Below are 26,809 nucleotides of genomic sequence, written 5' to 3'. Positions count from 1 at the left end.
ACATAAGAGGAACCCTTAAGTAATAAGGGATCACTTATAATAAGTTCACATTTCATAGACAGCACTTAAAGAGCACACTCACTGATATAGTAAGTATTCACTGGAGATGTGGCAATGCTGTATATTATGCCCATGTTTCCTGGATCGTGCAGTTCTGGCTACCAAACAGTGGGACGATCTATTGTGTTTTGTTTATCGCAGGTGACGTTTTTGAAGTTCAAAGATCGTTTGTATTGTATTTGGTTATCAGAAAGGATAACAAAACAGCGAGCGGACACAGCACCTAAAAGAACTTGTGTCAAAGTACATGCACATAATACAGAACAAGCAGACTGACGCAGTTTCACATCAGAATATGAATGACATGGGATAAACTTGTTGTGGACAATGCAAACTACGAAAATGCCCAGAGTATAATTTTCTTAATATAATATGTTTATAGTTTTCCAGATTCACGAACCTATACAAATATTCATCCAAATTTAGAATATCTAGCCTCACAACGCTTTTAATGATTTGACAAATATATCCATAGTCGTTACGTTGTAATAGGCCTAATTACTTCCCCAATAAAATGTAAATAGTATGTTTTGATGTGTGATACCATAATTTCAGAAACTTCTGATATAATCCGGCAAACGACTGGTTGACTAACCTCATATAATTAACACAAATCAACCTTAAAATAAATGGTGGTTGTGAAAAATTATCATTTTTCTTATAACTCAATATAGTTCTTTACTATACCATAGGCCTACAGTCTTGATAACTTATGAACTTCTAACACATTTCCAATTAATTAAGCGATATACTGGTAATGATGATGATGATGATGATAATAATAATAATAATAATAATAATAATAATAATAATAATAATAATAATAATAATAATAATAATAATAACAATAATAACAAAAAAACAAAAATAACCTGAAATTAAGAGATGGCATAAAATCTCAAAACAATATCTTCACTAATGGTGAGATGGCGAGTCCTCTAGAGGTTATGTTCACTCTCTCAATCAAAGGAAGAATAATATTCATAACTCTCACTTTACTAAAACGAAACCTTTTTTTAAAACTGTTGGTCACATTACATTTCGACAAGATTTTCCATTTCTAGTGTGTGCACAGAAAGCATTGGGTGAATGAAATGCAACATATTCAGCAAAATAATTATCCTCTTACGCGAGTCACTTAAGTGTGTGTAGGAGGTGCACTTGTAGCAATAAGTGGGACACTTAAGTAGGTAATGTGAAATGAAACCTGGCTTATAAGGGGCACTTGTGTATAAGTGCGGTTATGTGAATGATGTTGATCCACGAAATATCACTGTAATATTTGTCATAAATGGAAGATAATAATTGCTTTTACTCAAATACAGTCTCATATCGGAGGTTGATTAAGAAATAATCCGAAATATTTTATTTTAGAGAGTATATACTTTACTGCCTTACAACTACTATTTCTGCTACGTTGCAGTAAGGATCATATAAAAGTAAGTGTCTTGTTTGTCTAACACTGTCATGTGTGATGTCTTTGCTCAGTGAAAATCTTTGGTGTCGTTTTATTGATTTTTCTCATTCAATGTAATTTGAAGGGCTGTCACTTCATGTGCCCTAACAGATTCATTAAACGATTTATTGGTCCAGGGAACATGCTATTTTCATTTTAAAATATATATATATATATATATGTATTGGTCCAGGGATCGTGCTATTTTTCTTTCAACAAAATACCCGTGCTGAACATATGGAAAAAAAAAGAGAGAATTCACAGACCAAGCACACCCATTCATTGGTGCCAGCCCTGGACCTCAAGAAAGAAACAAAAGACATTACAGTGATATTTCGTGGATCAACATCATTCACATAACCGGAATATTAATCCAAAATCTTTCAAACCATTTCAAAAAAGACTAGGTAAACTGCCACATAGACGACAGCCCTTAAAAAAGACAATACCATAAAATGTTAAGGGAAAGGTACAGACAATTTATATCACTGCCCTTATTTCAAACCCCCTTCTATTCTACAACTGACTTCAAAATAATAATCTCGCGCATTCCTCTCTACGAAATGTCACTGTAAAATTTGTCACAAATTAAACATAATAATTGCTTTTACACAGTTGAAGTCTAAAATCTGCGGTAAATTAAGAAATATTTTATTTTTGGAGAATATTATGTATACCTACTTTACTACTTTACAAGTACTTCTGGTACTACGCTCACAGTAACACACGTATGTCTTTTGTCTTACACTTTCAACGATTTTGTGTGTGATGTCTGTGTTCACTGAAGTTCTTTGCTTTCGTTTCGTTGCTTCAGTTGTCAATGACATCATTTCCTGAATTGTATCGCGATAAGCAACATTTAATAGGCGACAAAAAGCTATGGCCAATGTACATAAGAAGAATTCTGTGGACTAGTGATTTATTGGTCCAGGGATCATGCTATTTTTGTTCGAACAAAAATAAAAAAATATTTATTGGTCCAGAGATCATGCTATTTTTCTTTCAACAAAAATCATTTTTGTGGTACTAATGATATTTCTCTGTAATGTGCAGCACCAAGTTGTGAATGCATCCTTAGTTGTTTTTCCGTAGAGTTCCAGCCACATCACTGTAACATGGTCCTTTGCCTCATTGAAGAACGAAATAACATCGTGAATGCTGTTGACCTCCATTTTGCTGTCTGAACTGGCCGCTCCAGTCATATGGACAAAGATAATGAGAATCCACAGACACAGCACTCCCATTCGTCAGTGCTAGCGCTGGACCTAAAAAAATTAACAAAAGACGGCACCAGCAGTGGAATACGACAAACGATTCCTGTCTACAGGCCTTAAGTATGTATTCAAATTTCTCTAATAACGACGGCATTTCTTAATTTTCCGCAGATTTTTCACTTCATTTAAGTAAAAGCAATTATCCTAATCCTCGGTGCTAGCCCTGGACCTCAAGAAATTAACAAAAGACGGCACCAGCAGCGGAATACAACACAAATGAGTCCTGTAAAGAGGAGAAGAGCTCCACCTAATCAATACTTATTTGTTATTATTATTAAAGATACAGGACCGGTTTCGACCCTAACGGGTCATCCTCAGCTGGACATACATGTACATACAAATCATACAATTGCAAACATTACCATATTTAGAAAGGAATATCAAGTGGCGGTAGCATGTCAGGTTGTACTCATGTGTAGGGCATTCGTCAAATTGCGCATCTGAGAAAAGTGAATATTCCTAAACTTAAAACTAACTTATACGTGTAGGCTACATAAAATAAAAACAACATATGCGTAAAACACTTTCATGCTTGTGAATGTTCGAGTTTATGACTTGCACTGTTTCTTAATTCTTCAGTTTGACTAAACTTAAAACTAACTCATAAGTGTTCATAAAATACTAGCAGAAGTACCCGTTCTTCGTACGGGTTATCAGAAACTGGCTTTAGTTACTCATACTATCGGTGTGAGCGACTTCATTAGATATTTATATCACTGGTGTATTTACTTAAGTATGTAGAAATTATTTGTCATGTTAGGAATTATAGTGTATCTTCTACTTCTTCTTTTCTTCATGGGGGCCTCTAAATATTAGTTCGTAATTAGCGTCGACCTCTAAGATCTTATGCTACCATGTTTTTCCTTCATTCCCACCTCGGTATATCTGCTTCCTTCACAAAGCTGCAGGTTTAGTGTAAGTATACTTCCGCTAGATAGGATCACAAATATAAATATTATTGAATGTATTTGTTTGATCCGACATTTCGTAACTATTACAAATGATCAAGGAAATACGTGATGCATAAAAGAAACTGCTATAATTATCGAGAATTATAATTCTCAGGGCTTGTCACTCACGTCGCACATCAGATAATGAATCTGAGTATAAATGTTGAGAAATTTTTTCAAGTGGACCAAAATATCGGCACTAATAACATCAGTGATCCTACTACTCCATGGTTTGATAGAAAATACTTTAAACTATAGGTAACAGACTCCGCAAAATGCTGAAACCTAAGCCAGTACGTAAAAATGGAGGCCCGTCGGCAACCGTGTACTACGGAGATCTCCGGGGCTATTATTTTTATACTTCACTCCCTTTCCATCCCCGACCAAAGGAGTGCTATGAGCGTCTTACACAACAGTTTATTTTTTCCACATAGTACGTCATATGTGTATCAATTTTTGTTGGCAGCTATGCCCAAACGTACATGCATAATCTAGCTGCTATAGAATCCCGGAGCTGACGTTGCCATGGTTACAGCTTTTCCTTTCTTTATCCGATTCCTAGAGCAGGGGTAGTGTGGTTCCAATATCTCCATAACGGTTGGTTTTAGGGCCCGAGGGGTTTACCGAGTTGTGTTCTTTGCGTCAAGGGGCTTAAAAGGAGCTTTGTTTCGTCTTTGTACGACAAATTATATTTCGCCTATATTAGCCTATTATTTTTATATCTCCTCCGTCGCCCCCCTCGAATTGTTTTGAAAATAAAATACAGCCCATATTACTCACTGCCAATGTAGCTTTCTATAGGTGAAGTAATTTTTAAAATTGGTTCAGTAGTTTTTGAGTCTATCAGTTACAAACAAATATACAAATTTTTCCTCTTTGTAATATTAGTACAGAAGTATAGATTACATCCCTACACATATAGTTGCCGTCAGGAGGGGCATCTAGCCGTAAAACAGGGTCAAATCCACATGTGTGACACAGTTCGCACCCGCAACCCCACAGGTGCGGGTAAAGCGATAGAAAAAGATACTCATTTTAAAAATTTACCCGCTTTTTATTCTTTTCACCCCACCTTAAGTGGATTTTCCAAAAAGATCGTGTTCATTTTTAAAGGAGATTCCAAGTACCAATTTTAAAATCTGTAACATCTTCATTTTTTTATATGTATCCTCATATAAATAATTCAACTCCTTCCTCACTTCTTTTCACCCTCCCCCTACCCCCCAAGTGGATTTTCTGAAAACGAATATTTGTGTTCTTTTATTTTTAAAGGGGATTCCAAATATCAATTTTCATGTCTGTAACTTGTTAGGTTTTTGTGATTTATTGTAAATAATTTCGCTGCTGTAGAATCCTGGAACTGACGTTGCCAAGGTTACGGCAGTTCATTACTTTATCTGATTCCTAGAGCAGGGGTAGTGTGGTGCCAATATCTCGATAACGGTTGGTTTTAGGGCCCGTAGGGCTTACCGAGTTTTGTTCTTTACGTCAAGAGGATTAAATTAAGCTTTGTCTCATCCTTATACGACAAATTTGATATTTTGCCTATATTAGCCCATTATTTTTATATCTGCCCCCCCCGTGCCATCCCCCCACGAATTGTTTAGAAAATAAAATACAGCACATGTTCCTCATTGGCAATGTAGCTTTCTATAGGTGAAGTAATTTTTAAAATCGGTCCAGTAGTTTTTGAGCCTATTCATTACAAACAAACAAATTTTTCCTCTTTATAATATTAATGAAGAAAAACATGTGCGTAAAACACTTTCATGCTCAAAAATTCACAAGCTTGAAAGTGTTTTACGCACATGTTTTTATTTTATGAACACTAAGTTTTAAGTTAAGTAGGCTAGCTAGGTGTACCTTGTTTCTAATTTAGGTTTAGGAAATACTTTAGGTAATAATATTATCTTTAAAAATATTTGTAAATATCTGTAGGTTCGTTGGTATAATACTTACAAAGGCAGATTATCATAAGCAATAGTACCGTAACTTCCGCCAAAATTTCTCCGGTATTTCGTATAGATATCCGTCCAAACTATCGTGAAGGTAATAATTTACTACATTAAAAAACACGATATGCCTGTAAACTTCCATTTAAAAAGTAGTTAAAGAGATTACATGGTAATAGTTAACAGTTGTTGTATTGTTATTGATTATTGTCGCTCCTCATATTCAAATATTGCATTGTTGGCTATAGTCGTGAACAAAGGGAGTAGTATAGTCAAGTAAATATAAATAAAAATCCGCTGATCTTGTATTCCTATCATTTGTACTTCTGAGTAGGTAGTTAAAGTATCCGTAATTTATATTTCTCTCCCTCGATCTTTCAGTATTTATGAGCGGTTAGCTAATAATAATAAAGTTCATATATCCCAGTAATTGCAGTTAGAGCCCCTGGAGTAGTAGGAGTAGTTTTGATAGAAATATTTGAGAAATTATTGTAGACAGCCTTGTATTTTTCAGCAGGCCTAATTAAGGACACTTTTATTCTCCGTCCCGTGGAGTAGGAAAACAACAGTAATCCACCAGCTGTAAATATCACATAACCATATTTCAGTATAATTGTAGTTAAGATAAGGTATAATATATTAGATAGTATCTTGCCAGTTATATTCGTGTACGGCAATCCTTTCGATACTTAAGCATTTAACCAAACGCAGTGTAGTGTAGTGTAGATACATTGTAGTATATATACAATACATTTAGATAGTGCCGTATCTTGCCTGCTATATTCGTGTGTTATCTTTCGTGTGTATCTATTAGACCGTAATACTAATAATAATTTGTCTAAGCATTTAGCTTTATTGGTAATCTTTGAGTACAGTAGTTCTTGCAAATTTCATTTCTGTTGTGCTTAGTAGTGACATACGGTACCGGTATCGAAATTAGGATACGTCTGAAAGTAGTTTAAAAATTACTGTAGTGTACTGTACAGTAGTATACGAGTAATATCCTATTAGAATTTAGTGTGCTTATTTTATTATTGTAAAATATTTGTGTAGTACTGGTGTAGTAGAGGTATCCGTAGAAACTCTTACTAAATACTGTTGTTGTAATTAGGATAGGCTTAATTGCAGTTTGGAATTGTGTAGTTCTTGTGTATTACTTTCGATATTCGGTAATTAACAGCGGTTTTCATCCTGTTAGGGGTTGTAGGATAAAAGATAGAGCACGACTAAGTAGTACTGTAGTGTAGTCGTATAATAATTACCTTATTGTTGTGTGATCTCTGAGTACTATCCCAGACAATATCTCCCTCCGTTCATATATTTTTTGCAAATAAGTTATTTTATCTTTAATTTCATTTTTTTCCCGTAAAGAATGGCTAAGGAGCGCGAGTGTACGAACTGTGGGTGTGGCGAGGCATTGAGGGGTATGAGGGAGGAGTTGGAAAGTTTGAGGGAGATAATTAGGATTCTCACAGAAGACAGGAAGGAAGATAGGACTCCCTCAAACAATGTACAGGTTACAGTAGGTGTACAAGAGGGAGGGGAAGGAAAGGGGGGAGTTGTAGAAGACAGGTGGTCTAATGTTCTAAGGGGAAGGAGATTGCAGGTTAAGGGCTCTATTCAGGATCAGAATTCAGGACAGGTGTCTGTGCGAAATCGGCACGAGTCACTCCAGGTAGAACAGAGGGAAGATGAGGGACAGGGAACTGTTGCTGAGATGTGTGGAAGTAGGAGGAAGGGGAAAGGTAGGAAAGGGAAATGTAGAGTAGAGGATAGGAAAAGACAGGTGGAACAGGGTCATGGGAAGGAGAAAAAAGAGGAGGAAGTAGCTTCTGCAGCTATCAGAAAAGACAGGGCTGACCAGAAGGGGAGGGGATCAAATGAGGTGGGTAGGGTTGAGGTTCTGGTCATGGGGGATTCCATCGTTAGACACGTGGGGAAAGTGTGTGGAGGAAAGGGAACCAGAGTAGAATGTTATCCCGGAATTAGGTTGAGGCACATGTTGAGAAAAGTAGAAGAGAGGGAGGAGGGCAAGGAGAAGGTGGTAGTGTTTCACATTGGTATCAACAACGTAAGGCAAGCTGATAAAAGTACCAACATAGTTGGAGATGTGTGGGATCTGGTAAATGCAGCACGGGTGCAGTTTAAGAAAGCGGAGATTGTTATTAGTGGAATACTGTGTAGGAGGGATACTGACTGGAGGGTGATTGGGAATTTAAATGACTATGGAGTGGGTATGTGGGAAACTGGGAGTGAAATTTCTAGATCCTAATGAGTAGGTAGAAGATAGGGATCTGCACTCGGATGGCCTTCATTTAAACCGCAGTGGTACGTATAAGTTAGGAAATTTGTTTGGAAGGGTAATAGGGAGGTACATTCAGGGAAACGGGATGGCCTAGGGAGCGGTGATCAGGGAACAGGGAACTGGAAATCAAGTAGGGATGACATAAAATTGTTAGTGTTGAACTGTAGAAGTATTGTAAAGAAAGGAATAGAATTAAGTAATTTAATAGATATATATTTACCAGATATTGTAATAGGAGTTGAATCATGGCTGAGAAATGATATAATGGATGCAGAAATTTTCCCACGGCACTGGAGTGTGTATCATAGAGATAGGATAGGAATGGTGGGAGGGGGAGTGTTCATTCTGGTGAAAGAAGAATTTGTAAGCTACGAAAAAGTTAAAGATGAGACACATGAAATTCTAGGTGTAAGGCTCATTTCTAAAGATAATAGGCAACTTGATATATTTGGAGTGTACAGATCGGGAAAGGGTAGCACTGACGCAGATTCGGAATTATTTGATAGGATAGTCGGCTATGTGGGAAACGACATGGAAAGAAATGTGATTGTAGCAGGAGATCTGAATTTGCCAGATGTCAATTGGGAAAGAAATGCGAACGACAGGAAGCATGACCAACAAATGGCAAATAAGTTAATATGGAAAGGACAGCTGATTCAGAAAGTGATGGAAACAACCAGAGGGAAAAATATTCTGGATGTGGTGCTGATAAAACCAGATGAGCTCTATAGGGAAACTGAAGTAATAGATGGTATTAGTGATTGAAGCTGTTTTTGTGGTAGTTAAAAATAAATGTGATAGAAAGGAAGGTCTTAAAAGTAGGACTGGTAGTCAGTACCATATGGCTGATAAAGCAGGCATGAGGCAGTTTCTAAAAAGTAACTATGATCGGTGGAAAACGGTAAAAAAAAATGTTTACAGACTCTGGGATGGGTTTAAAGAAATTGTTGAGGAATGCGAAAACAGGTTTGTACCTTTAAGAGTGGTAAGGAATGGTAAAGACCCACCTTATTATAATAGAGAAATAAAGAGACTAAGGAGGAGGTGCAGATTGGAAAGAAATAGAGTTAGAAATGGTTGTGGAAGTAAGGAGAAATTGAAGGAACTTACTAGAAAACTGAATCTAGCAAAGAAGGCAGCTAAGGATAACATGATGGCAAGCATAACTGGCAGTCATACGAATTTTAGTGAAAAACGGAAGGGTATGTATAGGTATTTTAAGGCAGAAACAGGTTCCAAGAAGGACATTCCAGGAATAATTAATGAACAAGGGGAGTGTGTATGTGAGGATCTTTAAAAGGCAGAAGTATTCAGTCAGCAGTATGTAAAGATTGTTGGTTACAAGGATAATATCGAGATAGAGGAGGAGACTAAGGCCAAAGAAGTAATAAAATTTACGTATGATAACAATGACATTTACAATAAGATACAAAAGTTGAAAACTAAAAAAGCAGCTGGAATTGATCAGATTTCTGGGGATATACTAAAGACAATGGGTTGGGATATAGTACCACATCTGAAGTACTCATTTGATTATTGTTTGGTCGGAGGAGCTATACCAGATGAATGGAGAGTTGCTATAGTAGCCCCTGTGTATAAAGGAAAGGGTGATAGACATAAAGCTGAAAATTACAGGCCAGTAAGTTTGACATGCATTGTATGTAAGCTTTGGGAAGGCATTCTTTCTGATTATATTAGACATGTTTGTAAAATTAATAACTGGTTCGATAGAAGGCAATTCGGTTTTAGGAAAGGCTATTCCACTGAAGCTCAACTTGTAGGATTCCAGCAAGATACAGCAGATATCTTGGATTCTGGAGGTCAAATGGACTGTATCGCGATTGACCTGTCTAAAGCATTTGATAGGGTGGATCATGGGAGACTACTGGCAAAAATGAGTGCAATTGGACTAGACAAAAGAGTGACTGAATGGGTTGCTATATTTCTAGAAAATAGATCTCAGAGAATTAAGAGTAGGTGAAGCTTTATCTGACCCTGTAATAATTAAGAGGGGAATTTCTCAAGGCAGTATTATCGGACCTTTATGTTTTCTTATATATAAAAATTATATGAGTAAAGGAGTGGAATCGGAGATAAGGCTTATTGCGGATGATGTTATTCTCTATAGAGTGATAAATAAGTTACAAGATTGTGAGCAACTGTAGTGTGACGTTGAAAATGTTGTGAGATGGACAGCAGGCAATGGTATGTTGATAAACGGGGTTAAAAGTCAGGTTGTGAGTTTCACAAATAGGAAAAGTCCTCTCAGTTTTAATTACTGTGTTGATGGGGTGAAAGTTCCTTTTGGGGATCATTGTAAGTATCTAGGTGTTAATATAAGGAAAGATCTTCACTGGGGTAATCACATAAATATGATTGTAAATAAAGGGTACAGATCTCTGCACATGGTTATGAGGGTGTTTAGGGGCTGTAGTAAGGATGTAAAGGAGAGGGCATATAAGTCTCTGGTAAGACCCCAACTAGAGTATGGTTCCAGTGTATGAGACCCTCACCAGGATTACCTGATTCAAGAACTGGAAAAAATCCAAAGAAAAGCAGCTCGATTTGTTCTGGGTGATTTCCGACAAAAGAGTAGTGTTACAAAAATGTTGCAAAGTTTGGATTGGGAAGAATTGAGAGAAAGAAGAGCTGCTCGACTAAGTGGTATGTTTCAACAACAATAAAGGTGTTTTAATTTAATCCACCTATTCAATACTTTTATTTCCACTTATAGTGGTTACAAATATAGACTCACAGTTAAATTGGACATGTTTCGCCCTCAATTAAGGGCATCTTCAGCCTAAAAACAATCAAGAGTAGAACTAATATTAAAAGTGGAAGCTAAAAGTTTAGCCAGTTATTAAAATTCGGGACATAAAAATGTGAAAAATGATACACCAGACTCAGAGCCAACAGAAGGGCAGCAACCAACACAACAGTAGATAACAAATAACAACTTTCAACTAACCTGTAAGTCCTCATTTGTTTCAATTTATGTAATCCGTATTCTCTCCTTACGTTCAACTTCTTATTTCGTCTTTTCCTTCTCTTACAGAAAACATTATTTCAGTATCTACTGGCATTTTCTGGCAAGGTTTCAGCCAATAGTATTATCTACGGTGCTAAGGGCCACTTATAATTTTCCAACTGATGCTTCTGTCTCACTTCATGCTGACGAATTTCATCAGCAGCTTGGACATATTATATTTATGACAATCATGTTTATGCTTATGTTCACGCCCTCATGTCGCTGGCTTTATATTATAACCATTTTGGTTTTCCACTAACATTTTAAAGGAACTGTTTTAATTGGAATTTTAATGGAACAAGTTTTAATCTCCGACAAGATGTTAGTTTAATCATTGACAGTGTTTACATTAGCATCCTTATATATTATATCAATTTTTACATTTTTATGTCCCGAATTTTAATAACTGGCTAAACTTTTAGCTTCCATTTATAATATTAGTTGTACTCTTGATTGTTTTTAGGCTGAAGATGCCCTTAACTGAGGGCGAAACATGTCTCATTTAACTGTGAGTCTATTTATGTAACCACTATAAGTGGAAATAAAAGTATTGAATAGGTGGATTAAATTAAAACACCTTTATTGTTGTTGAACTGTAAATTTTCAATACGCACCAAAAATGAGATTTATAACATGTAATAAGTGGTATGTTCCGAGCTGTCAGCGGAGAGATGGTGTGGAATGACATTAGTAGACGAATAAGTTTGAATGGCGTTTATAAAAGTAGGAAAGATAACAATATGAAGATAAAGTTGGAATTCAAGAGGACAAACTAGGGCAAATATTCATTTATAGGAAGGGGAGTTAGAGATTGGAATAACTTACCAGGGAGACGTTCAATAAATTTCCAATTTCTTTGAAATCATTTAGGAAAAGGCTAGGAAAGCAACAGATAGGGAATCTGCCACCTGGGCGACTGCCCTAAATGCAGATCAGTATTGATTGATTGATTGGTCAAACTGAAGAATTAAGAAACAGTGCAAGTCATAAACTCGAACATTCACAAGCATAAAAGTGTTTTACGCATATGTTGTTTTTATTTTATGTAGTCTACACTTATAAGTTTAGGAATATTCACTTTTCTAAGATGCGCAATTTGCTGAATGCCCTTCTCATGACATGCTACCGTCACATGATATTCCTTTCTAAATATGGTAATATTTGCAATTGTATGATATGTACATGTATGTCCAGCTGAGGATGACCCGTTAGGGTCGAAACCTAACCTGTATCTTTAATAATAATAATAATAAACAAGTATTGATTAGGTGGAGCTCTCCTCCTCTTTACATTTGTGTGAATTTATCAATACGGATATGAAGCTTATAAATTACGATAAATGAGTCCTGTCTACAGGCCTTAACTATGTATTCATATTTCTCTAATAACGACGGTATTTCCTAATTTACCGCAGATTTTTCACTTCATTTAAGTAAAAGCAATTATTATGTTCCATTTGTGACAAATTTTACAATTACAATTTGTAGATAGGAATGAGGGATGTAACCACCCCATGTTGTAGCATATCTGAACAAATGCTACACTGAGGGTGGCGTGCACCATCTTGGAGTAAATTACTACGGAAGTAGCGTTTACTAAAGAAGTCCATACTACAGAAGTAAATTACTACGGGAGTTATTTACTCCGGAAGTAACGTCGGAGAGTTGAAGTACAATTTACTCTTTTAGTTACTACTACAGAAGTAGCGTTCGTTACTCGCGGAGTAGTGCTGTGTTCGTGTATCTTCTTTAAAGAAATCCAAATAGATAAGGTTATGTGCGAAAGGAAACGGGGGAAAAATGTAAGCGAAAAAGATAAATGCTTGTTAATAGAGATAATGACCATCTATGCAAAGGATATAAGGTGTAAGAAACACAACATAAAGATGCTGGATAAGAAAGAAAATTCATGGAAAGTCGTGGCGAAAGAATTCAATGCTTCGAGTGACGGAAAACGCAGTGAAAAGCAAGTTAAGATTCTGTAGAAGGACTTAAAAGCAAAGACGGAAGCAAAGCAGAAAGTCATGGACACGCGGGAAAAATTAAAACTGATGGCGGTTTCTTCATACAGATGGCCTACATCCACACCGAAAGTTTCCCATTTTCACACCAGGCAAATGCTGGGTCTGTAGGCCCTACCTTAAGGCCATGGTCGCTTCCCAATCCCTAGGCCTTTCCTGCCCTATCGTTGCCATAAGACCTATCTGTGCCGGTGCGACGTTAAGCAAATTGAAAAAAAAAAAAAAAAAAAAAACCCTCTTCCGATTTCTGAAAAGTTTACAGTTGTCACCGAGAGGGCAATAAATGGGAATATGCGCGCAGTCACAGTCAATTGCACCCACGACGTGTGGAAACCTGCCAACGTGAAGAATATCCTTTTATTTTCCAAACGATCGTCATCATTTGCAGGCGTACCTCCCTCTTAGCCTCAACTACTGCTTTAACCACACGATGAAAGATACGGCTAGCAGTTGTGCGGTAAACGTTAATTAGATCACCGGCAACTGCACTGAAATGTTCCGGTACGAAACACTCGTAGGGCACACAGTAACTGTAATTTTAGATATACAACAAAATTAAGACAAGAATTCAGCTGTAAGTGATCTCCAAATAGATTTAGAAGGAAAGTAAAGGATTCCTTCCTAAGACCAAAAACGTTCCTGAAACTCGCCGTGTTCACATTACACGGCTATCGCTTTTCACGCACTGTAGGCCTACGCACTATTACATTTCCCATCGTTTACTGCATTGAGATCGTCAATATAATCTAAGTAATCCATAAACACGTTTGAAACGTCTTTCCTCTCATATACGGCACGATATTATCATTAGTCAACAAGTCTAAACTTAGCTTACTCCATGCACGACGTGAGAGTAAATTCTAACCTATATTCGTACGTTATTTACTTCTTTAGTAATATACTACAAGATGGTGCTCTTCAACATTTTACTCTTGTAGTAATTTAGTCCAGGAGTATCTGAAAGGACTAAAATACTTGCGAAGTAATTTACTCTCGTGTGGAAGTCGCCGAATGCTGACTTCAAGAGTACTTTACTACGGAAGTAGAACTTACTCTTGGTTGGTGCACGCCACCCTGAGAACATACAACATTCTCTCACTTTGTTTTCATGACAAACAACAATACAAACCTGTAAATTTCTTCATTATCATTTCCTTCCATCAACTGTATCTTGAATTCTCCCTGATATTGATTACAATTTTCAGTAGGTATAATAGCAGTTACTTGATCAGCACGAATAAGTACAACATCCGTAACATCCCGCACTTCAGGACAGTCCCACTCACTTAATTTCTCTGTTTCCGCACTACCATCAGAATCCCAACCAGACTGGGATAAGTCAATCACCTGATTAAGGTGGTCAGGCTCCATATCCTTGCAGTATTCAGAACTATCACTGGTAACTCCTTCATCATCACTCGCTGAAGGCATACTCCCCACACCACTAACCGAGTCACAATGACAGCTATCACATGCACTCCATGGAGATCCTTGTCGCTCCTCCTCTACAGAGCAATTTTTAGAGCTATCTGAAGCAGTACCATATTCACTCGTATTACTGATATGATCAAATGATAATCTACTATTAACACAACATACCCCTTTCAATCCACGGTAGAACTCTGCGGATCTTCCCCCCTCAAGCATAGATCTGTACCTTCTTCTCGTAATTATACCTGAATAATTATTGTCCTTAACATGAAACAGGGGCACTGAAAGGCACGGTGGTTTCATAGAACTTTGGTTTATTTTGGCCCCAAGTGGTTCATCTTTGCAGCCAGACGTCCCCAGCCATTCTTTCGTTACACTACGCGTAACTCGTGATGGAAATTTGTGTGATACACTAGGTTCTTGGGCTTTTAAAGAGGAACTTGCTTCTCTGCAGTTTTTCTGCTTCCTTTCACACAATAGTTTACGATCTTCATTCTTGTCTTCGAAGCTTAATCTTTTTTTGGCCTTCACTGCACGATTCTGTACTGTGAGCTTGCATGAGTCCAATAATTCTGACATGATATGTCATTATAAAAGATCTGTGTGTCCTCACACACAACGTCAACAACAGAGTCATGCCATCCGAAAATTGTAACTATAGGTATACAACAACAAAATTATAAACTTGCATAATTCTGTTTGAATCATCTAAATTTTATGCAGTAAATTGTACCACATATTTGTTCCAACAACCTTCTACACGCACACAAAAAACTATGCGATGTGCAGATCAGTTTCAGAAAATTAAAAGAAGTCATCTTGAACACCGTAACGCATTAGATACAACAGCAAACTGATCAAACACAATACTTTCACATCACTCCTACATAAAAACAAACACACACAGTGCAAAAACCAGACGCGGAGTCGCTGACATTTTGACAGCATAGCCAACATAGAACATACCATACCAATCCACATAGAGCAAAGAATAATACAGACCAAATACCCACATAATAACAATTATACTCTTATAGTTCCGGCTTAGTAAACTTTTATTTTTTTAAAATAGAAAATTATGATCCAGATTTCGTCATTTCCTCGAAAAGGAATCCATTAATATAAAATTATCTACAATTAAAGTAATAGAAAGATCTACACACTGCTCGAATATTCCTCATGTTATATTATGATACCACTTATAAGAAAACACGATCGGATTGCACAAAATAGGATATATAAACTGAAATAAATCGTGTATAAGAGACATAGTGACGGTATTCCTGCAAAGGCGATTGTTGTTATACGGATAAATAACTAATGTAAGATGATTATATTGGTATAACTGCAATCGCATGAATCATGCTGAAACTTGCTTCTATTTTAAGAAACCACCGCCAACTCGATTAACTAGACACTCAACAATCTTGAGATCTGAAGTTACAACTACCGGGATCGAGACGGCGGTGTCACACAAACACATGGTTGAGATTATAAGGAGTTAGCAGAACCGCTAAAGACTCTTAACAAGCCGCTTAACAACTAAGGTTAAGTTATAAAGATCATCTCACCTTCCAATACTTACATGACAAGTAAGAGACAACAAAACCGTTATTAAGTTGAATGCGAGACGAATGTTGTTATAGTTTTAATTCAAAATTATGCAGGTGCGCTTTAAAAAAAAAAAAAACGGACTGTAATATCGCAACATTCGATATAGCCTAATCTTGTAGGAGTCCAATCTAAAAGGCTCCTACATTACTGGGAAAATGTGATAATTGGTATGTTTTTAATGATTTTCGGGCATTCCTTTATTGCAGGGAAAATAATGTAATGCATTTTTAATGCTGCAATGGCAGCAGGAATCCTTTGCAGGGTTCTACCAAATACAGTAGAGACAATACACGACACTTACGGATTTCGCCTTGCTAAAATGGGAGACAATTCGACGGTGGCGCTCCTAGTGACTTGACCTGAACAAATCGCGCTAAATTCAAATATCAATGGAAATGTATATACGGAAATGGATAAATAAATTACGTATAGAAAGACAGTGGTACTGAGATTTTAACTTCGAAGTTGCTAAAGCAATTCTGGATAAATGAATGAAGAATTATTTAAAAGGTTATTATTCAAAGACCGAAATTAGACAGATAAACAAGGTGTGAAATGGCTTGATTTTTCATTTATGCATTACTTTTTTAGCTTTAGCATACCTGCCTGAAATCTTACGGTTGGATTTGTCTTTTTTCCTCATTTAAAAACAATGTATCATCACATTAAGACATTTGTCAATAAAAATATCGGCACATTCCTTACACATATGATGCAATGAATTAACATTTAATAGCTGGACAATTTTCCTCTTAACATGAAGCCTACTAACAGAAAGAAAATCTATAAAATTCCGGCTTTAATCTCAGAAGAGGGATAAAAGAAAGAAAAGTTTGAAAATGTTGTCGATAGTGATGCTTTGAGGAATATTTACGTACAATTAGAGTAAAAATGTAACATACCCTTGGCTGTATAGTCGAGGATTTTTAAAGTCGCTGATCTGGAAATGATCTGAACAGATCTTATAATTCTTATACAAGCGTAACGTCCCTTCAATCAATACTGATCTGTATTTAGGGCAGTCGCCCAGGTGGCAGATTCCCTATCTGTTGCTTTCCTAGCCTTTTCCGAAATGATTTCAAAGAAATTGGAAATTTATTGAACATCTCCCTTGGTAAGTTATTCCAATCCCTAACTCCCCTTCCTATAAATGAATATTTGCCCCAGTTTGTCCTCTTGAATTCCAACTTTATCTTCATATCGTGATCTTTCCTACTTTTATAAACGCCATTCAAACCTATTCGTCTACTAATGTCATTCCACGCCATCTCTCCGCTGACAGCTCGGAACATACCACTTAGTCGAGCAGCTCTTCTTCTTTCTCTCAATTCTTCCCAATCCAAACTTTGCAACATTTTTGTAACGCTGCTCTTTTGTCGGAAATCACCCAGAACAAATCGAGCTGCTTTTCTTTGGATTTTTTCCAGTTCTTGAATCAGGTAATCCTGGTGAGGGTCCCATACACTGGAACCATACTCTAGTTGGGGTCTTACCAGAGACTTATATGCACTCTCCTTTACATCCTTACTACAACCCCTAAACACCCTCATAACCATGTGTAGAGATCGGTACCCTTTATTTACAATCCCATTTATGTGATTACCCCAGTGAAGATCTTTCCTTATATTAACACCTAGATACTTACAATGATCCCCAAAAGGAACTTTCACCCCATCAACGCAGTAATTAAAACTGAGAGGACTTTTCCTATTTGTGAAACTCACAACCTGACTTTTAGCCCCGTTTATCATCATACCATTGCCTGCTGTCCATCTCACAACATTTTCGAGGTCACGTTGCAGTTGCTCACAATCTTGTAACTTATTTATCACTCTATAGAGAATAACATCATCCGCAAAAAGCCTTACCTCCGATTCCACTCCTTTACTCATATCATTTATATATATAAGAAAACATAAAGGTCCGATAACACTGCCCTGAGGAACTCCCCTCTCAACTATTACAGGGTCAGACAAAGCTTCACCTACTCTAACTCTCTGAGATCTATTTTCTAGAAATATAGCAACCCATTCAGTCACTCTTTTGTCTAGTCCAATTGCACTCATTTTTGCCAGTAGTCTCCCATGATCCACCCTATCAAATGCTTTAGACATGTCAATCGCGATACAGTCCATTTGACCTCCAGAATCCAAGATATCTGCTATATCTTGCTGGAATCCTACAAGTTGAGCTTCAGTGGAATAACCTTTCCTAAAACCGAATTGCCTTCTATCGAACCAGTTATTAATTTCACAAACATGTCTAATATAATCAGAAAGAATGCCTTCCCGAAGCTTACATACAATGCATGTCAAACTTACTGGCCTGTAATTTTCAGCTTTATGTCTATCACCCTTTCCTTTATACACAGGGACTACTATAGCAACTCTCCATTCATCTGGTATAGCTCCTTCGACCAAACAATAATCAAATAAGTACTTCAGATATGGTACTACATTCCAACCCATTTTCTTTAGTATATCCCCAGAAATCTGATCAATTCCAGCCGCTTTTCTAGTTTTCAACTTTTGTATCTTATTGTAAATGTCATTGTTATCATATGTAAATTTTATTACTTCTTTGGCCTTAGTCTCTTCCTCTATCTCGACATTATCCTTGTAACCAACAATCTTTACATACTGCTGACTGAATACTTCTGCCTTTTGAAGATCCTCACATACACAATCCCCTTGTTCATTAATTATTCCGGGAATGTCCTTCTTGGAACCTGTTTCTGCCTTAAAATACCTATACATACCCTTCCATTTTTCACTAAAATTTGTATGACTGCCAATTATGCTTGCCATCATGTTATCCTTAGCTGCCTTCTTTGCTAGATTCAATTTTCTAGTAAGTTCCTTCAATTTCTCCTTACTTCCACAGCCATTTCTAACTCTATTTCTTTCCAGTCTGCACCTCCTTCTTAGTCTCTTTATTTCTCTATTATAATAAGGTGGGTCTTTACCATTCCTTACCACCCTTAAAGGTACAAACCTGTTTTCGCATTCCTCAACAATTTCTTTAAACCCATCCCAGAGTCTGTTTACATTTTTATTTACCGTTTTCCACCGATCATAGTTACTTTTTAGAAACTGCGTCATACCTGCTTTATCAGCCATATGGTACTGCCTAACAGTCCTACATTTAAGACCTTCCTTTCTATCGCATTTATTTTTAACTACCACAAAAACAGCTTCATGATCACTAATACCATCTATTACTTCAGTTTCCCTATAGAGCTCATCTGGTTTTATCAGCACCACATCCAGGATATTTTTCCCTCTGGTTGGTTCCATCACTTTCTGAATCAGCTGTCCTTCTTTCTTGTCCACTTTATCCAAATCCCTTCTGTGACATTTCAAAACCCACAGATCACACCTACAACAACACATCGGTATTGAAGGTTAACTGCTGCACTATACAATAAAATATGCATATTATATTTTAAGCCCGTTAAAACATGGGTCGAGCAGATCAGAAGATTATGAAGTACTATAAAAATCTCTGTCACTGGAAGAATATATATGCTAACACAATATTACTTACATGTTCTTGTCACGAGGGAACCTGAAGAACGAGCGCGCATTTTTCTCTACTTCGTAATTACTGCAGCCAAACACAGCACATACCTTTCCCCTCATGTTGAGAGGAGATATCAAGGAATGACACGCGCTACTATTTAATTATGTCAACTCACTGAAAACGCATAAATAACACCAAAAACTTCACACAAAAATACACGGGTTCTTATGACAGAATCAGTACCGTTCAGGTCTATCCGCTAAAGTGAGCTCCAATAGCTGTCCCTCGATATCTCGCTCAGTGTCGTGTATTGTCTCTACTGTATTTGGTTCTACACACTCTTTTCTTGCACTCGTGAACATAGTCGCCTACAATTATCGTACATGCAAAATGTCTCAAGCATAACATCTAACAACTAAGGTTTATAAGGAGATTCACACCTTCCAATACTTGCCAATTTCTTATAATGGTTTTATTAAATACATGAAATGATCCAGCTTATTTCTCTAGGTGTATGCTAAATAGGACAAGTTCGTTCCGATAATGGGACATCTTCAGCTAAAAGATTTGACAAAATGACAAGACAATTAAAACAACATGTGATAGTTATGACGATAAAAATAAAATGTTGATTCATGTTGGGTTAAAATTTCCAACAAGTCAGTACTCAACTGTAGAAGCAAAAACGGCGTAAGGGTTCTTCTTTATGTTGGAGACGTGTATGCTTGTTAATCTTGAAGATAAAATTAGAGATATGAAAGATTTTCTGAAAAGTATAGTTATCGGGGGGAACTCTTGAGAAATAACCGTACCGGTAATTGAAGTTGAGTTGCAGTTAGACTATTAAAATGAGTTTTATAGTCGATCGTGTCGTATTTAGCGTCCTTCCATACGCCGTGTCGTCAGCTGACTGAGCATGAGCAATGAACAGAACAGAGGAAGTGATACGAGTTCGGGACCGTAACTTGCCTGGCTAGAACATCACAGCCACCAACTGGCAGCCACAAGGTGGCAGCACTCGCAACAAAGAAACGGGCCGGCCCATAATATTAGTCCTATGTCCCAGCCCTCTCCAGAGGCTACACACCATTATTATTATTATTATTATTATTATTATTATTATTATTATTATTATTATTATTATTATTATTACTTAGCCCACTTAGGAATCAATTTTTTTTGCAGAAATGACACCTAGAAAAGCTATAAAGATTTCAGACAAATTGAGAAAATTATGAAAATTACAATCAAAGCAAATGAAAAAGTACTGGGCAGATCGCAAGAACCAAACAGTGCAGCCTTCAAAGAGCAAGCGAACATGGAATGATTCAAGGGGTCCAATGAGGTGAATAATAATAATCCTACCACCACTTAGCCTTTTCATTGCTATAATAATATGCGTGCCTACTTTGCTCTAGTCGTTTAGCATTGACAAGTGCTATTGCAGAGTGGTTTGAATAGTAACTGGCAATGCTCACGCTCGAGACTCTCGAAAATGACGTCACAGATCTCGAGACTGATTCCCCTGTGCCGCGATCTGTGCGACGTCCCAGTAACTACGAGTGTAAGCTTGATAGTACAGCTTAAGCTGTTATTGCGTGAAATCAGTTTCTCATATGGAAACGTGTGTGCCGATAAATTTTGTCAAAAGCCTGCGAAAGTACTGCATGCTGTGCCGAACCAAGCCTGCCTTGGTGGTGCACTTCTTTTATTCCTACTTCTCCTTGACTGTCGTTGTCGCCATTAGCGATAACCCGAATGTGACGTGAAACTTACATGATCCTTGCTCTCCGAATGTTAAGATGGTCTGCTCGCGATGCCAACAATGGTCGGATCAAACGTGATAAGCAGACTGGAATTTAATATGTGCTTCTTGATCTGCGAATTGCTATTATCGTGGATTTACTTGTTTCAAGGCTCGGTTCTCTGCTTGAAGTTATTATTTTGATTGAGGTATATATTTCGAGACTCCTGATTGCTGCTCCCAGGTATTCATTCATTTTATTTCATTTTCATGCCAGTTACAAAAACTGTTCTGTGTGATTGTATTTCGGTAGTCTTTTATCACCTGTCTTTGCAGGCTCTTAATTACTTCATTTTATGTGTGAGTTTTATTTTTTTCTTTCTTTGTGTGCACACGAGTGGGAACGGAGAGTGGTATTTACCTATCTGTTTGTTTGGGCCTGTGTGTGTTTGTGGGTTTTGAGACCATGCATTTTTATTTACTCATCATTTGAAATCATGGCTGAGCATTGGTGTATTGTGTGATTTGACGCTACGGGGCTTAATCCATGTTTGTCCACGTGAGGCAATTTGGATGTCCCGTGTAGCGGGTCGACGAGTGTCGTGATTGCTACGATTATATTTGGATCAGCCTTGCCTGTATTTTGCGGCGGTCCAGCAGTGTATCTGCGGTGTTCGACCCATGCTCGTGAGCCCGCTTGCCTTTACACTCCGGCCTGATCTGGGTCGATTTTATATTGGTCTCTCCTCTTGTTCATACGCTCGCGCGCGTGTGTGTGTGTGTGTGTGTGTGTGTGTGTGTGTGTGTGTGTGTGTGTGTGTGTGTGTGTGTGTGTGTGTGTGTGTGTGTGTGTGTGTGTGTGTGTGTGTGTGCGCGCGCGAGCCTGTGCTGTCTGCTTGTAAACGGTCTACAGTACTCTCCGTATCTCGTAATTTCAATTTTAATTTCTTTATTTTATTATACTTTTCGTTTTAGTTGGCCGAATTGGGCCATGTGTAGTGTGCTATTTTATATTTCTAGGCCGTTATTTGGTTCATTGTCGGCGATTAGTTTTTATGTTTGTAACTGTGGCAACATCTTCTTCTCCTTCGCTTCTGCTCCTTTTGGGAGGCTGTGCTTTGCTTTTGTTGGGACGCACTGGCATCGAATGGACGCTCGCTTGGAGCACGGATGAAAACTGTGATATGTGCGCGCCCCGTATTACCGCGACTGTATTATTCCTTTAGTGGTTCCATTTTCTGATTCCTTCGATGATGTGTTTGCGTCACATTATATTTCTCAAACGAATTTGTAAATTCTATGTAGCCATACGTAGGTGTGTAGTGCGATCGTGTGTACTGTCGGCGTGTTACACGAAACTTACTATGTCATTGAACGGGATACTAGTTGATGTTTCAATTTTCTACAGTTATGCAAGTAACTTTCAATGCAGCCTCACATTTCTGTTCTCATTCTAATATTATGTGTGTTTATAATAAACCCCAGTTTCCTTGATCCATTCTTTTATTCATGGGGGTTACGGGTTCATGCCTTTCTGTCCTTTCGCTTCCCTTTGTCTACGCACGGATCCAGCTCCGAGCTGTTTTAGCTCGTTCCAGTCCATCCACGGCAATTTACGAAGAGAGGTAAGCGAGGTAAGTATCTGCGCGTATATGTCGCGTACTGTGTTGATGTGTAATGGTAGCAGGGTATGGGGGTAGTAGAATGCTCAACTGTTGTTGTTTGAGTCATTAGTCCATAGACTGGTGTGATGCAGCTTTCCATATCACCCTATCCTGTGCTAAACTTTTCATTTCTACATAACTGCTACATCTTACATCTGCTCTAATCTGCTTGCCATATTCATACCTTGGTCTACCCCTAACGTCTTTACCCCATACACTTCAAAATACAACTGCACAAGTCCTGGGTTTTTAAGATGTGTCCTATCATTCTATCTCTTCTTCTCGTCAAATTTAGCCACAATGATCTCTAACCAATTCGATTCAGTATTTCTTCTTTCGTGATTTGATCTATCCATCTCACCTTCAGCATTCTCCTGAACACTACATTTCAAAAACTTCTATTCTCTTTCATTCTCAGAGAGTTATCATCCATGTTTCACTTCCATACAATGCCACGCTCCACACGTAAGCCTTCAAAAACATTTTTCTAATTCCTATATCAATGTTCGAAATGAGCAAATTTCTTTTCTTAACAATGGTGTTCCTTGCTTGTGCTAACCTGCATTTTATGTCCTCCATACTTCTGCCATGGTTAGTCATTTTACTACCCTAGTAACAATGTTCTTCCACTTCATTTAAGACTTCATTTCCTAATCTAATATTTCCTGCATCACCTGATTTCGTATGACTGCACTCCATTACTTTTGTTTTGGACTTATTTATTTTCATTTTGTACTCCTCACCCAAGACTCCATCCATACCATTCAGCAACTTCTCCAGATCTTCTGCAGTCTCAGATAAAATAACAATATTATCGGCAAATCTCAGGGTTTTGATTTCCTCTCCTTGGATTGTGACACCCTTTCCAAATTATTTTTCGATTACTTTACTGCCGGTTCTATATAAACATTGAAAAACAGTGAAGACAAACTGCAGCGCTGCCTCACCCCTTTCTGAATTGCTGCTTCTTTTTCATAGCCCTCGATTCTTATCATTGCAGACTGATTTTTATATAGATTGTAGACAATTCTTCTTTCTCGGTACCTGATCTCGATCATCATCAGAGTCTCAAATAGCTTGGTCCAATCAATATTATCGAATGTTTTGTTTAGATCAAATACAGTAGACATAATACGCGACACTGAGAGAGATATCGAGGGACAGCTATTGGAGATCGACAACATTTTCATACTTTTCTTTCTTTATCCCTCTTCTCAGATTAAAGCCGGGAATTTATAGATTATCTTTCTGTTAGTAGGCTTCATGTTAGAAGGAAAATTGTCCAGCTATTAAATGTTAATTCGCCGGGCTGAGTGGCTCAGACGGTTAAGGCGCTGGCCTCCTGATCCCAACTTGGCCGGTTCGATCCTGCCTCAGTCCGGTGGTATTTGAAGGTGCTCAAATACGTCAGCCTCGTGTCGGTAGATTTATTGGCACGTAAAAGAACTCCTGCGGGACTAAATTCCGACACTTCGGCGACTCCGAAAACCGTAAAAGAGTAGTTAGTGGGACGTAAAACAAAAAACATTATTATTATTATTATTATTGTTATTATTATTATTATTATTATTATTATTATTATTATTATTATTATTATTATTATTATTATTATTATTATTATTATTATTATTAAATGTTAATTCATTGCATCATATGTGTAAGGAATATCTTTCTGTTAGTAAGCTTCATGTTAAGGGGAAAATTGTCCAGCTATTAAATGTTAATTCATTGTGTCATATGTGTAAGGAATGTGCCGATATTTTTATTGACAAGTGTCTTAATGTGATGATACAATGTTTTTAAATGAGAAAAAAGACAAATCCAACCGTACGAGTTCAGGTAGGAATGCTAAAGCTAAAAAAGCAATGCATAAATGAAAGATCAAGCCATTTCACACCAGTCCATTTCACTTCCTGTTTATATGTCTAATTTCAGTCTTTGAATAATAACCTTTTAAATAATTTCTCATTCATTTATCCAGAATTGCTTTACCAACTTCGAAGTTAATATCTCAATAACACTTTCTTTCTAGACGCAATTTATTTATCCATTTCCGTATATACATTTCCACTGATATTTGAATTTAGCGCGATTTGTTGAGGTCAAGTCACTAGGAGCGCCACCGTCAAATTGTCTCCCATTTTAGCAAGGCGAAATCCGTAAGTGTCGCGTATTATCTCTACTGTATTTGTCTAGATCTATGAACGCCATGTATGTGGACTTACTCTTCTTAATTCGATTCTCTAAGATCAGACATAAAGTCAGGATTGCTTCACGTGTTCCTACATTTCTTCTGAAGCCAAATTGATTTTTTCCCAACTCAGTTTCAACATGGCTTTCCATTCTTATGTAAATAACACGTGTTACTATTTTGCAGGCATGAGATACTAAATTAATGGTGCTGTAGTTTTCACACTTGTCAGCACCGGTTTTCTTGGGAATAGGTATAACAACATTCTACCAAAAATTAAATGGCACTTCTCCTGTCTCATACATCTTGCACACTAAATGGAATAGCCTCACCATGCTGGTTTCTCGTAAGCCAGTCAGTAATTCAGAGGGAATATCAACAATTTCAGGTGTTTGTTCCTATTTAGGTCTCACAAAGCTCTGTCGAATTCCGACCACAAAATTGGGTCACCCATTTCATCAGCATCAACGGCCTCTTCTTGTTCCAGAACCATGTTATCTACACCCTTACCTTGATACAACTGTTTGATATGTTCCTGCCATTTTTCTGCCTTGTCTTCTTTCCCTAGAAGGGATTTTCCATCTGACATCCTAATATTCATACGTCTAGTTTTCCTTTCTCCAAAGGTTTCCTTGGTTTTCCTCTGTACAACATCTACCTTTCCTAGGACCATACTACTTTCAACATCCTTGCACTTCTCCTTCAGCCATTCTTCCTTAGCTACCCTCCACTTCCTATCCACTTCATTCTTTAATCACCTGTATTCTTGTCTGCTCTCTACATTTTTTCATTCTTGCATTTTCGTCATTCATCGATCAGATCTAGTTTCTCTTGAGTTATCCATTGATTCTTAGTTGATCTTTCCTTCCTTCCTAATATCTCTTCAAAATTGAATTAAAAATCTTGTTGGTTCCACTTTTTCAGTACAAAATACAATGTTGTTAGATTTTTTTACAACATATAGTTTATTGCAGAACTAGTTTCAACGCTCATTTAGACAACATCAGAAGCTGTATAATAAAAATAACTTGGCGATATAACAATGTACAACAACATATTGTTATAATTAACTCCTTAATATCTATTTTAAGTTTCAGAACTCTAATCTACAACAAGATTACCCTTGTGGGACAAAAATATAAAATCTCATCTCTGGGTGATGAGTTGTCTTCAATATTCAGTGATGGCTACTTTTTTTAGCTGCCCTGCACTTCCTACTCACTTGATTGGTATACAATCTTAAAATAAAAAAATTGAGTTGAATGCAGTCCTAAAATGTTAAAATGTTCTTTTCACAGATGCGTTGCGAGCCAATTATTACATAAAAACTCGTTTGTGTTCAATGAATTGCTAAAATGCACCGTCTTCTGAAATTTGTTGATATGCAGTTCTTATGCTATATATCTAATGGTTGGAACTGTGATTATTTGCCCTCTCTTTTTGTTTTTATGCAGCTGATGAAAGATACAGGACATCATTTGACAACTATCGAACAGGACCTTACAATTATCAAAAGAGTGGGCAAAGGGAAATTAATGAATGAATTAGAAAGCATTTATATTTATTTATTTATTTATTTATTTATTTATATATTTAGA

General features: G+C 37.2%; 1 protein-coding gene across 1 annotated transcript in view; it reads right to left on the bottom strand.

Moving 5' to 3' along the window:
- The window catches only part of LOC136875527 (uncharacterized), a 161,383-nt gene extending 145,970 nt beyond the window's left edge, over positions 1 to 15,413 (bottom strand). The window contains exon 1 of the mRNA XM_067149075.2: positions 14,175 to 15,413. Coding sequence (XP_067005176.1) covers positions 14,175 to 15,055 — 881 coding nt within the window. The 5' untranslated portion in view covers positions 15,056 to 15,413. The remainder of the gene's footprint in view (positions 1 to 14,174) is intronic.
- Between the last annotated feature and the right edge of the window lie 11,396 nt (positions 15,414 to 26,809).

This window comes from Anabrus simplex, chromosome 6 (genome assembly GCF_040414725.1).
Source record: "Anabrus simplex isolate iqAnaSimp1 chromosome 6, ASM4041472v1, whole genome shotgun sequence".
Lineage (NCBI taxonomy): Eukaryota > Metazoa > Arthropoda > Insecta > Orthoptera > Tettigoniidae > Anabrus > Anabrus simplex.
Note: the sequence above shows the minus strand (reverse complement) of the source record. Positions and strands in the feature narration are given on the sequence as shown.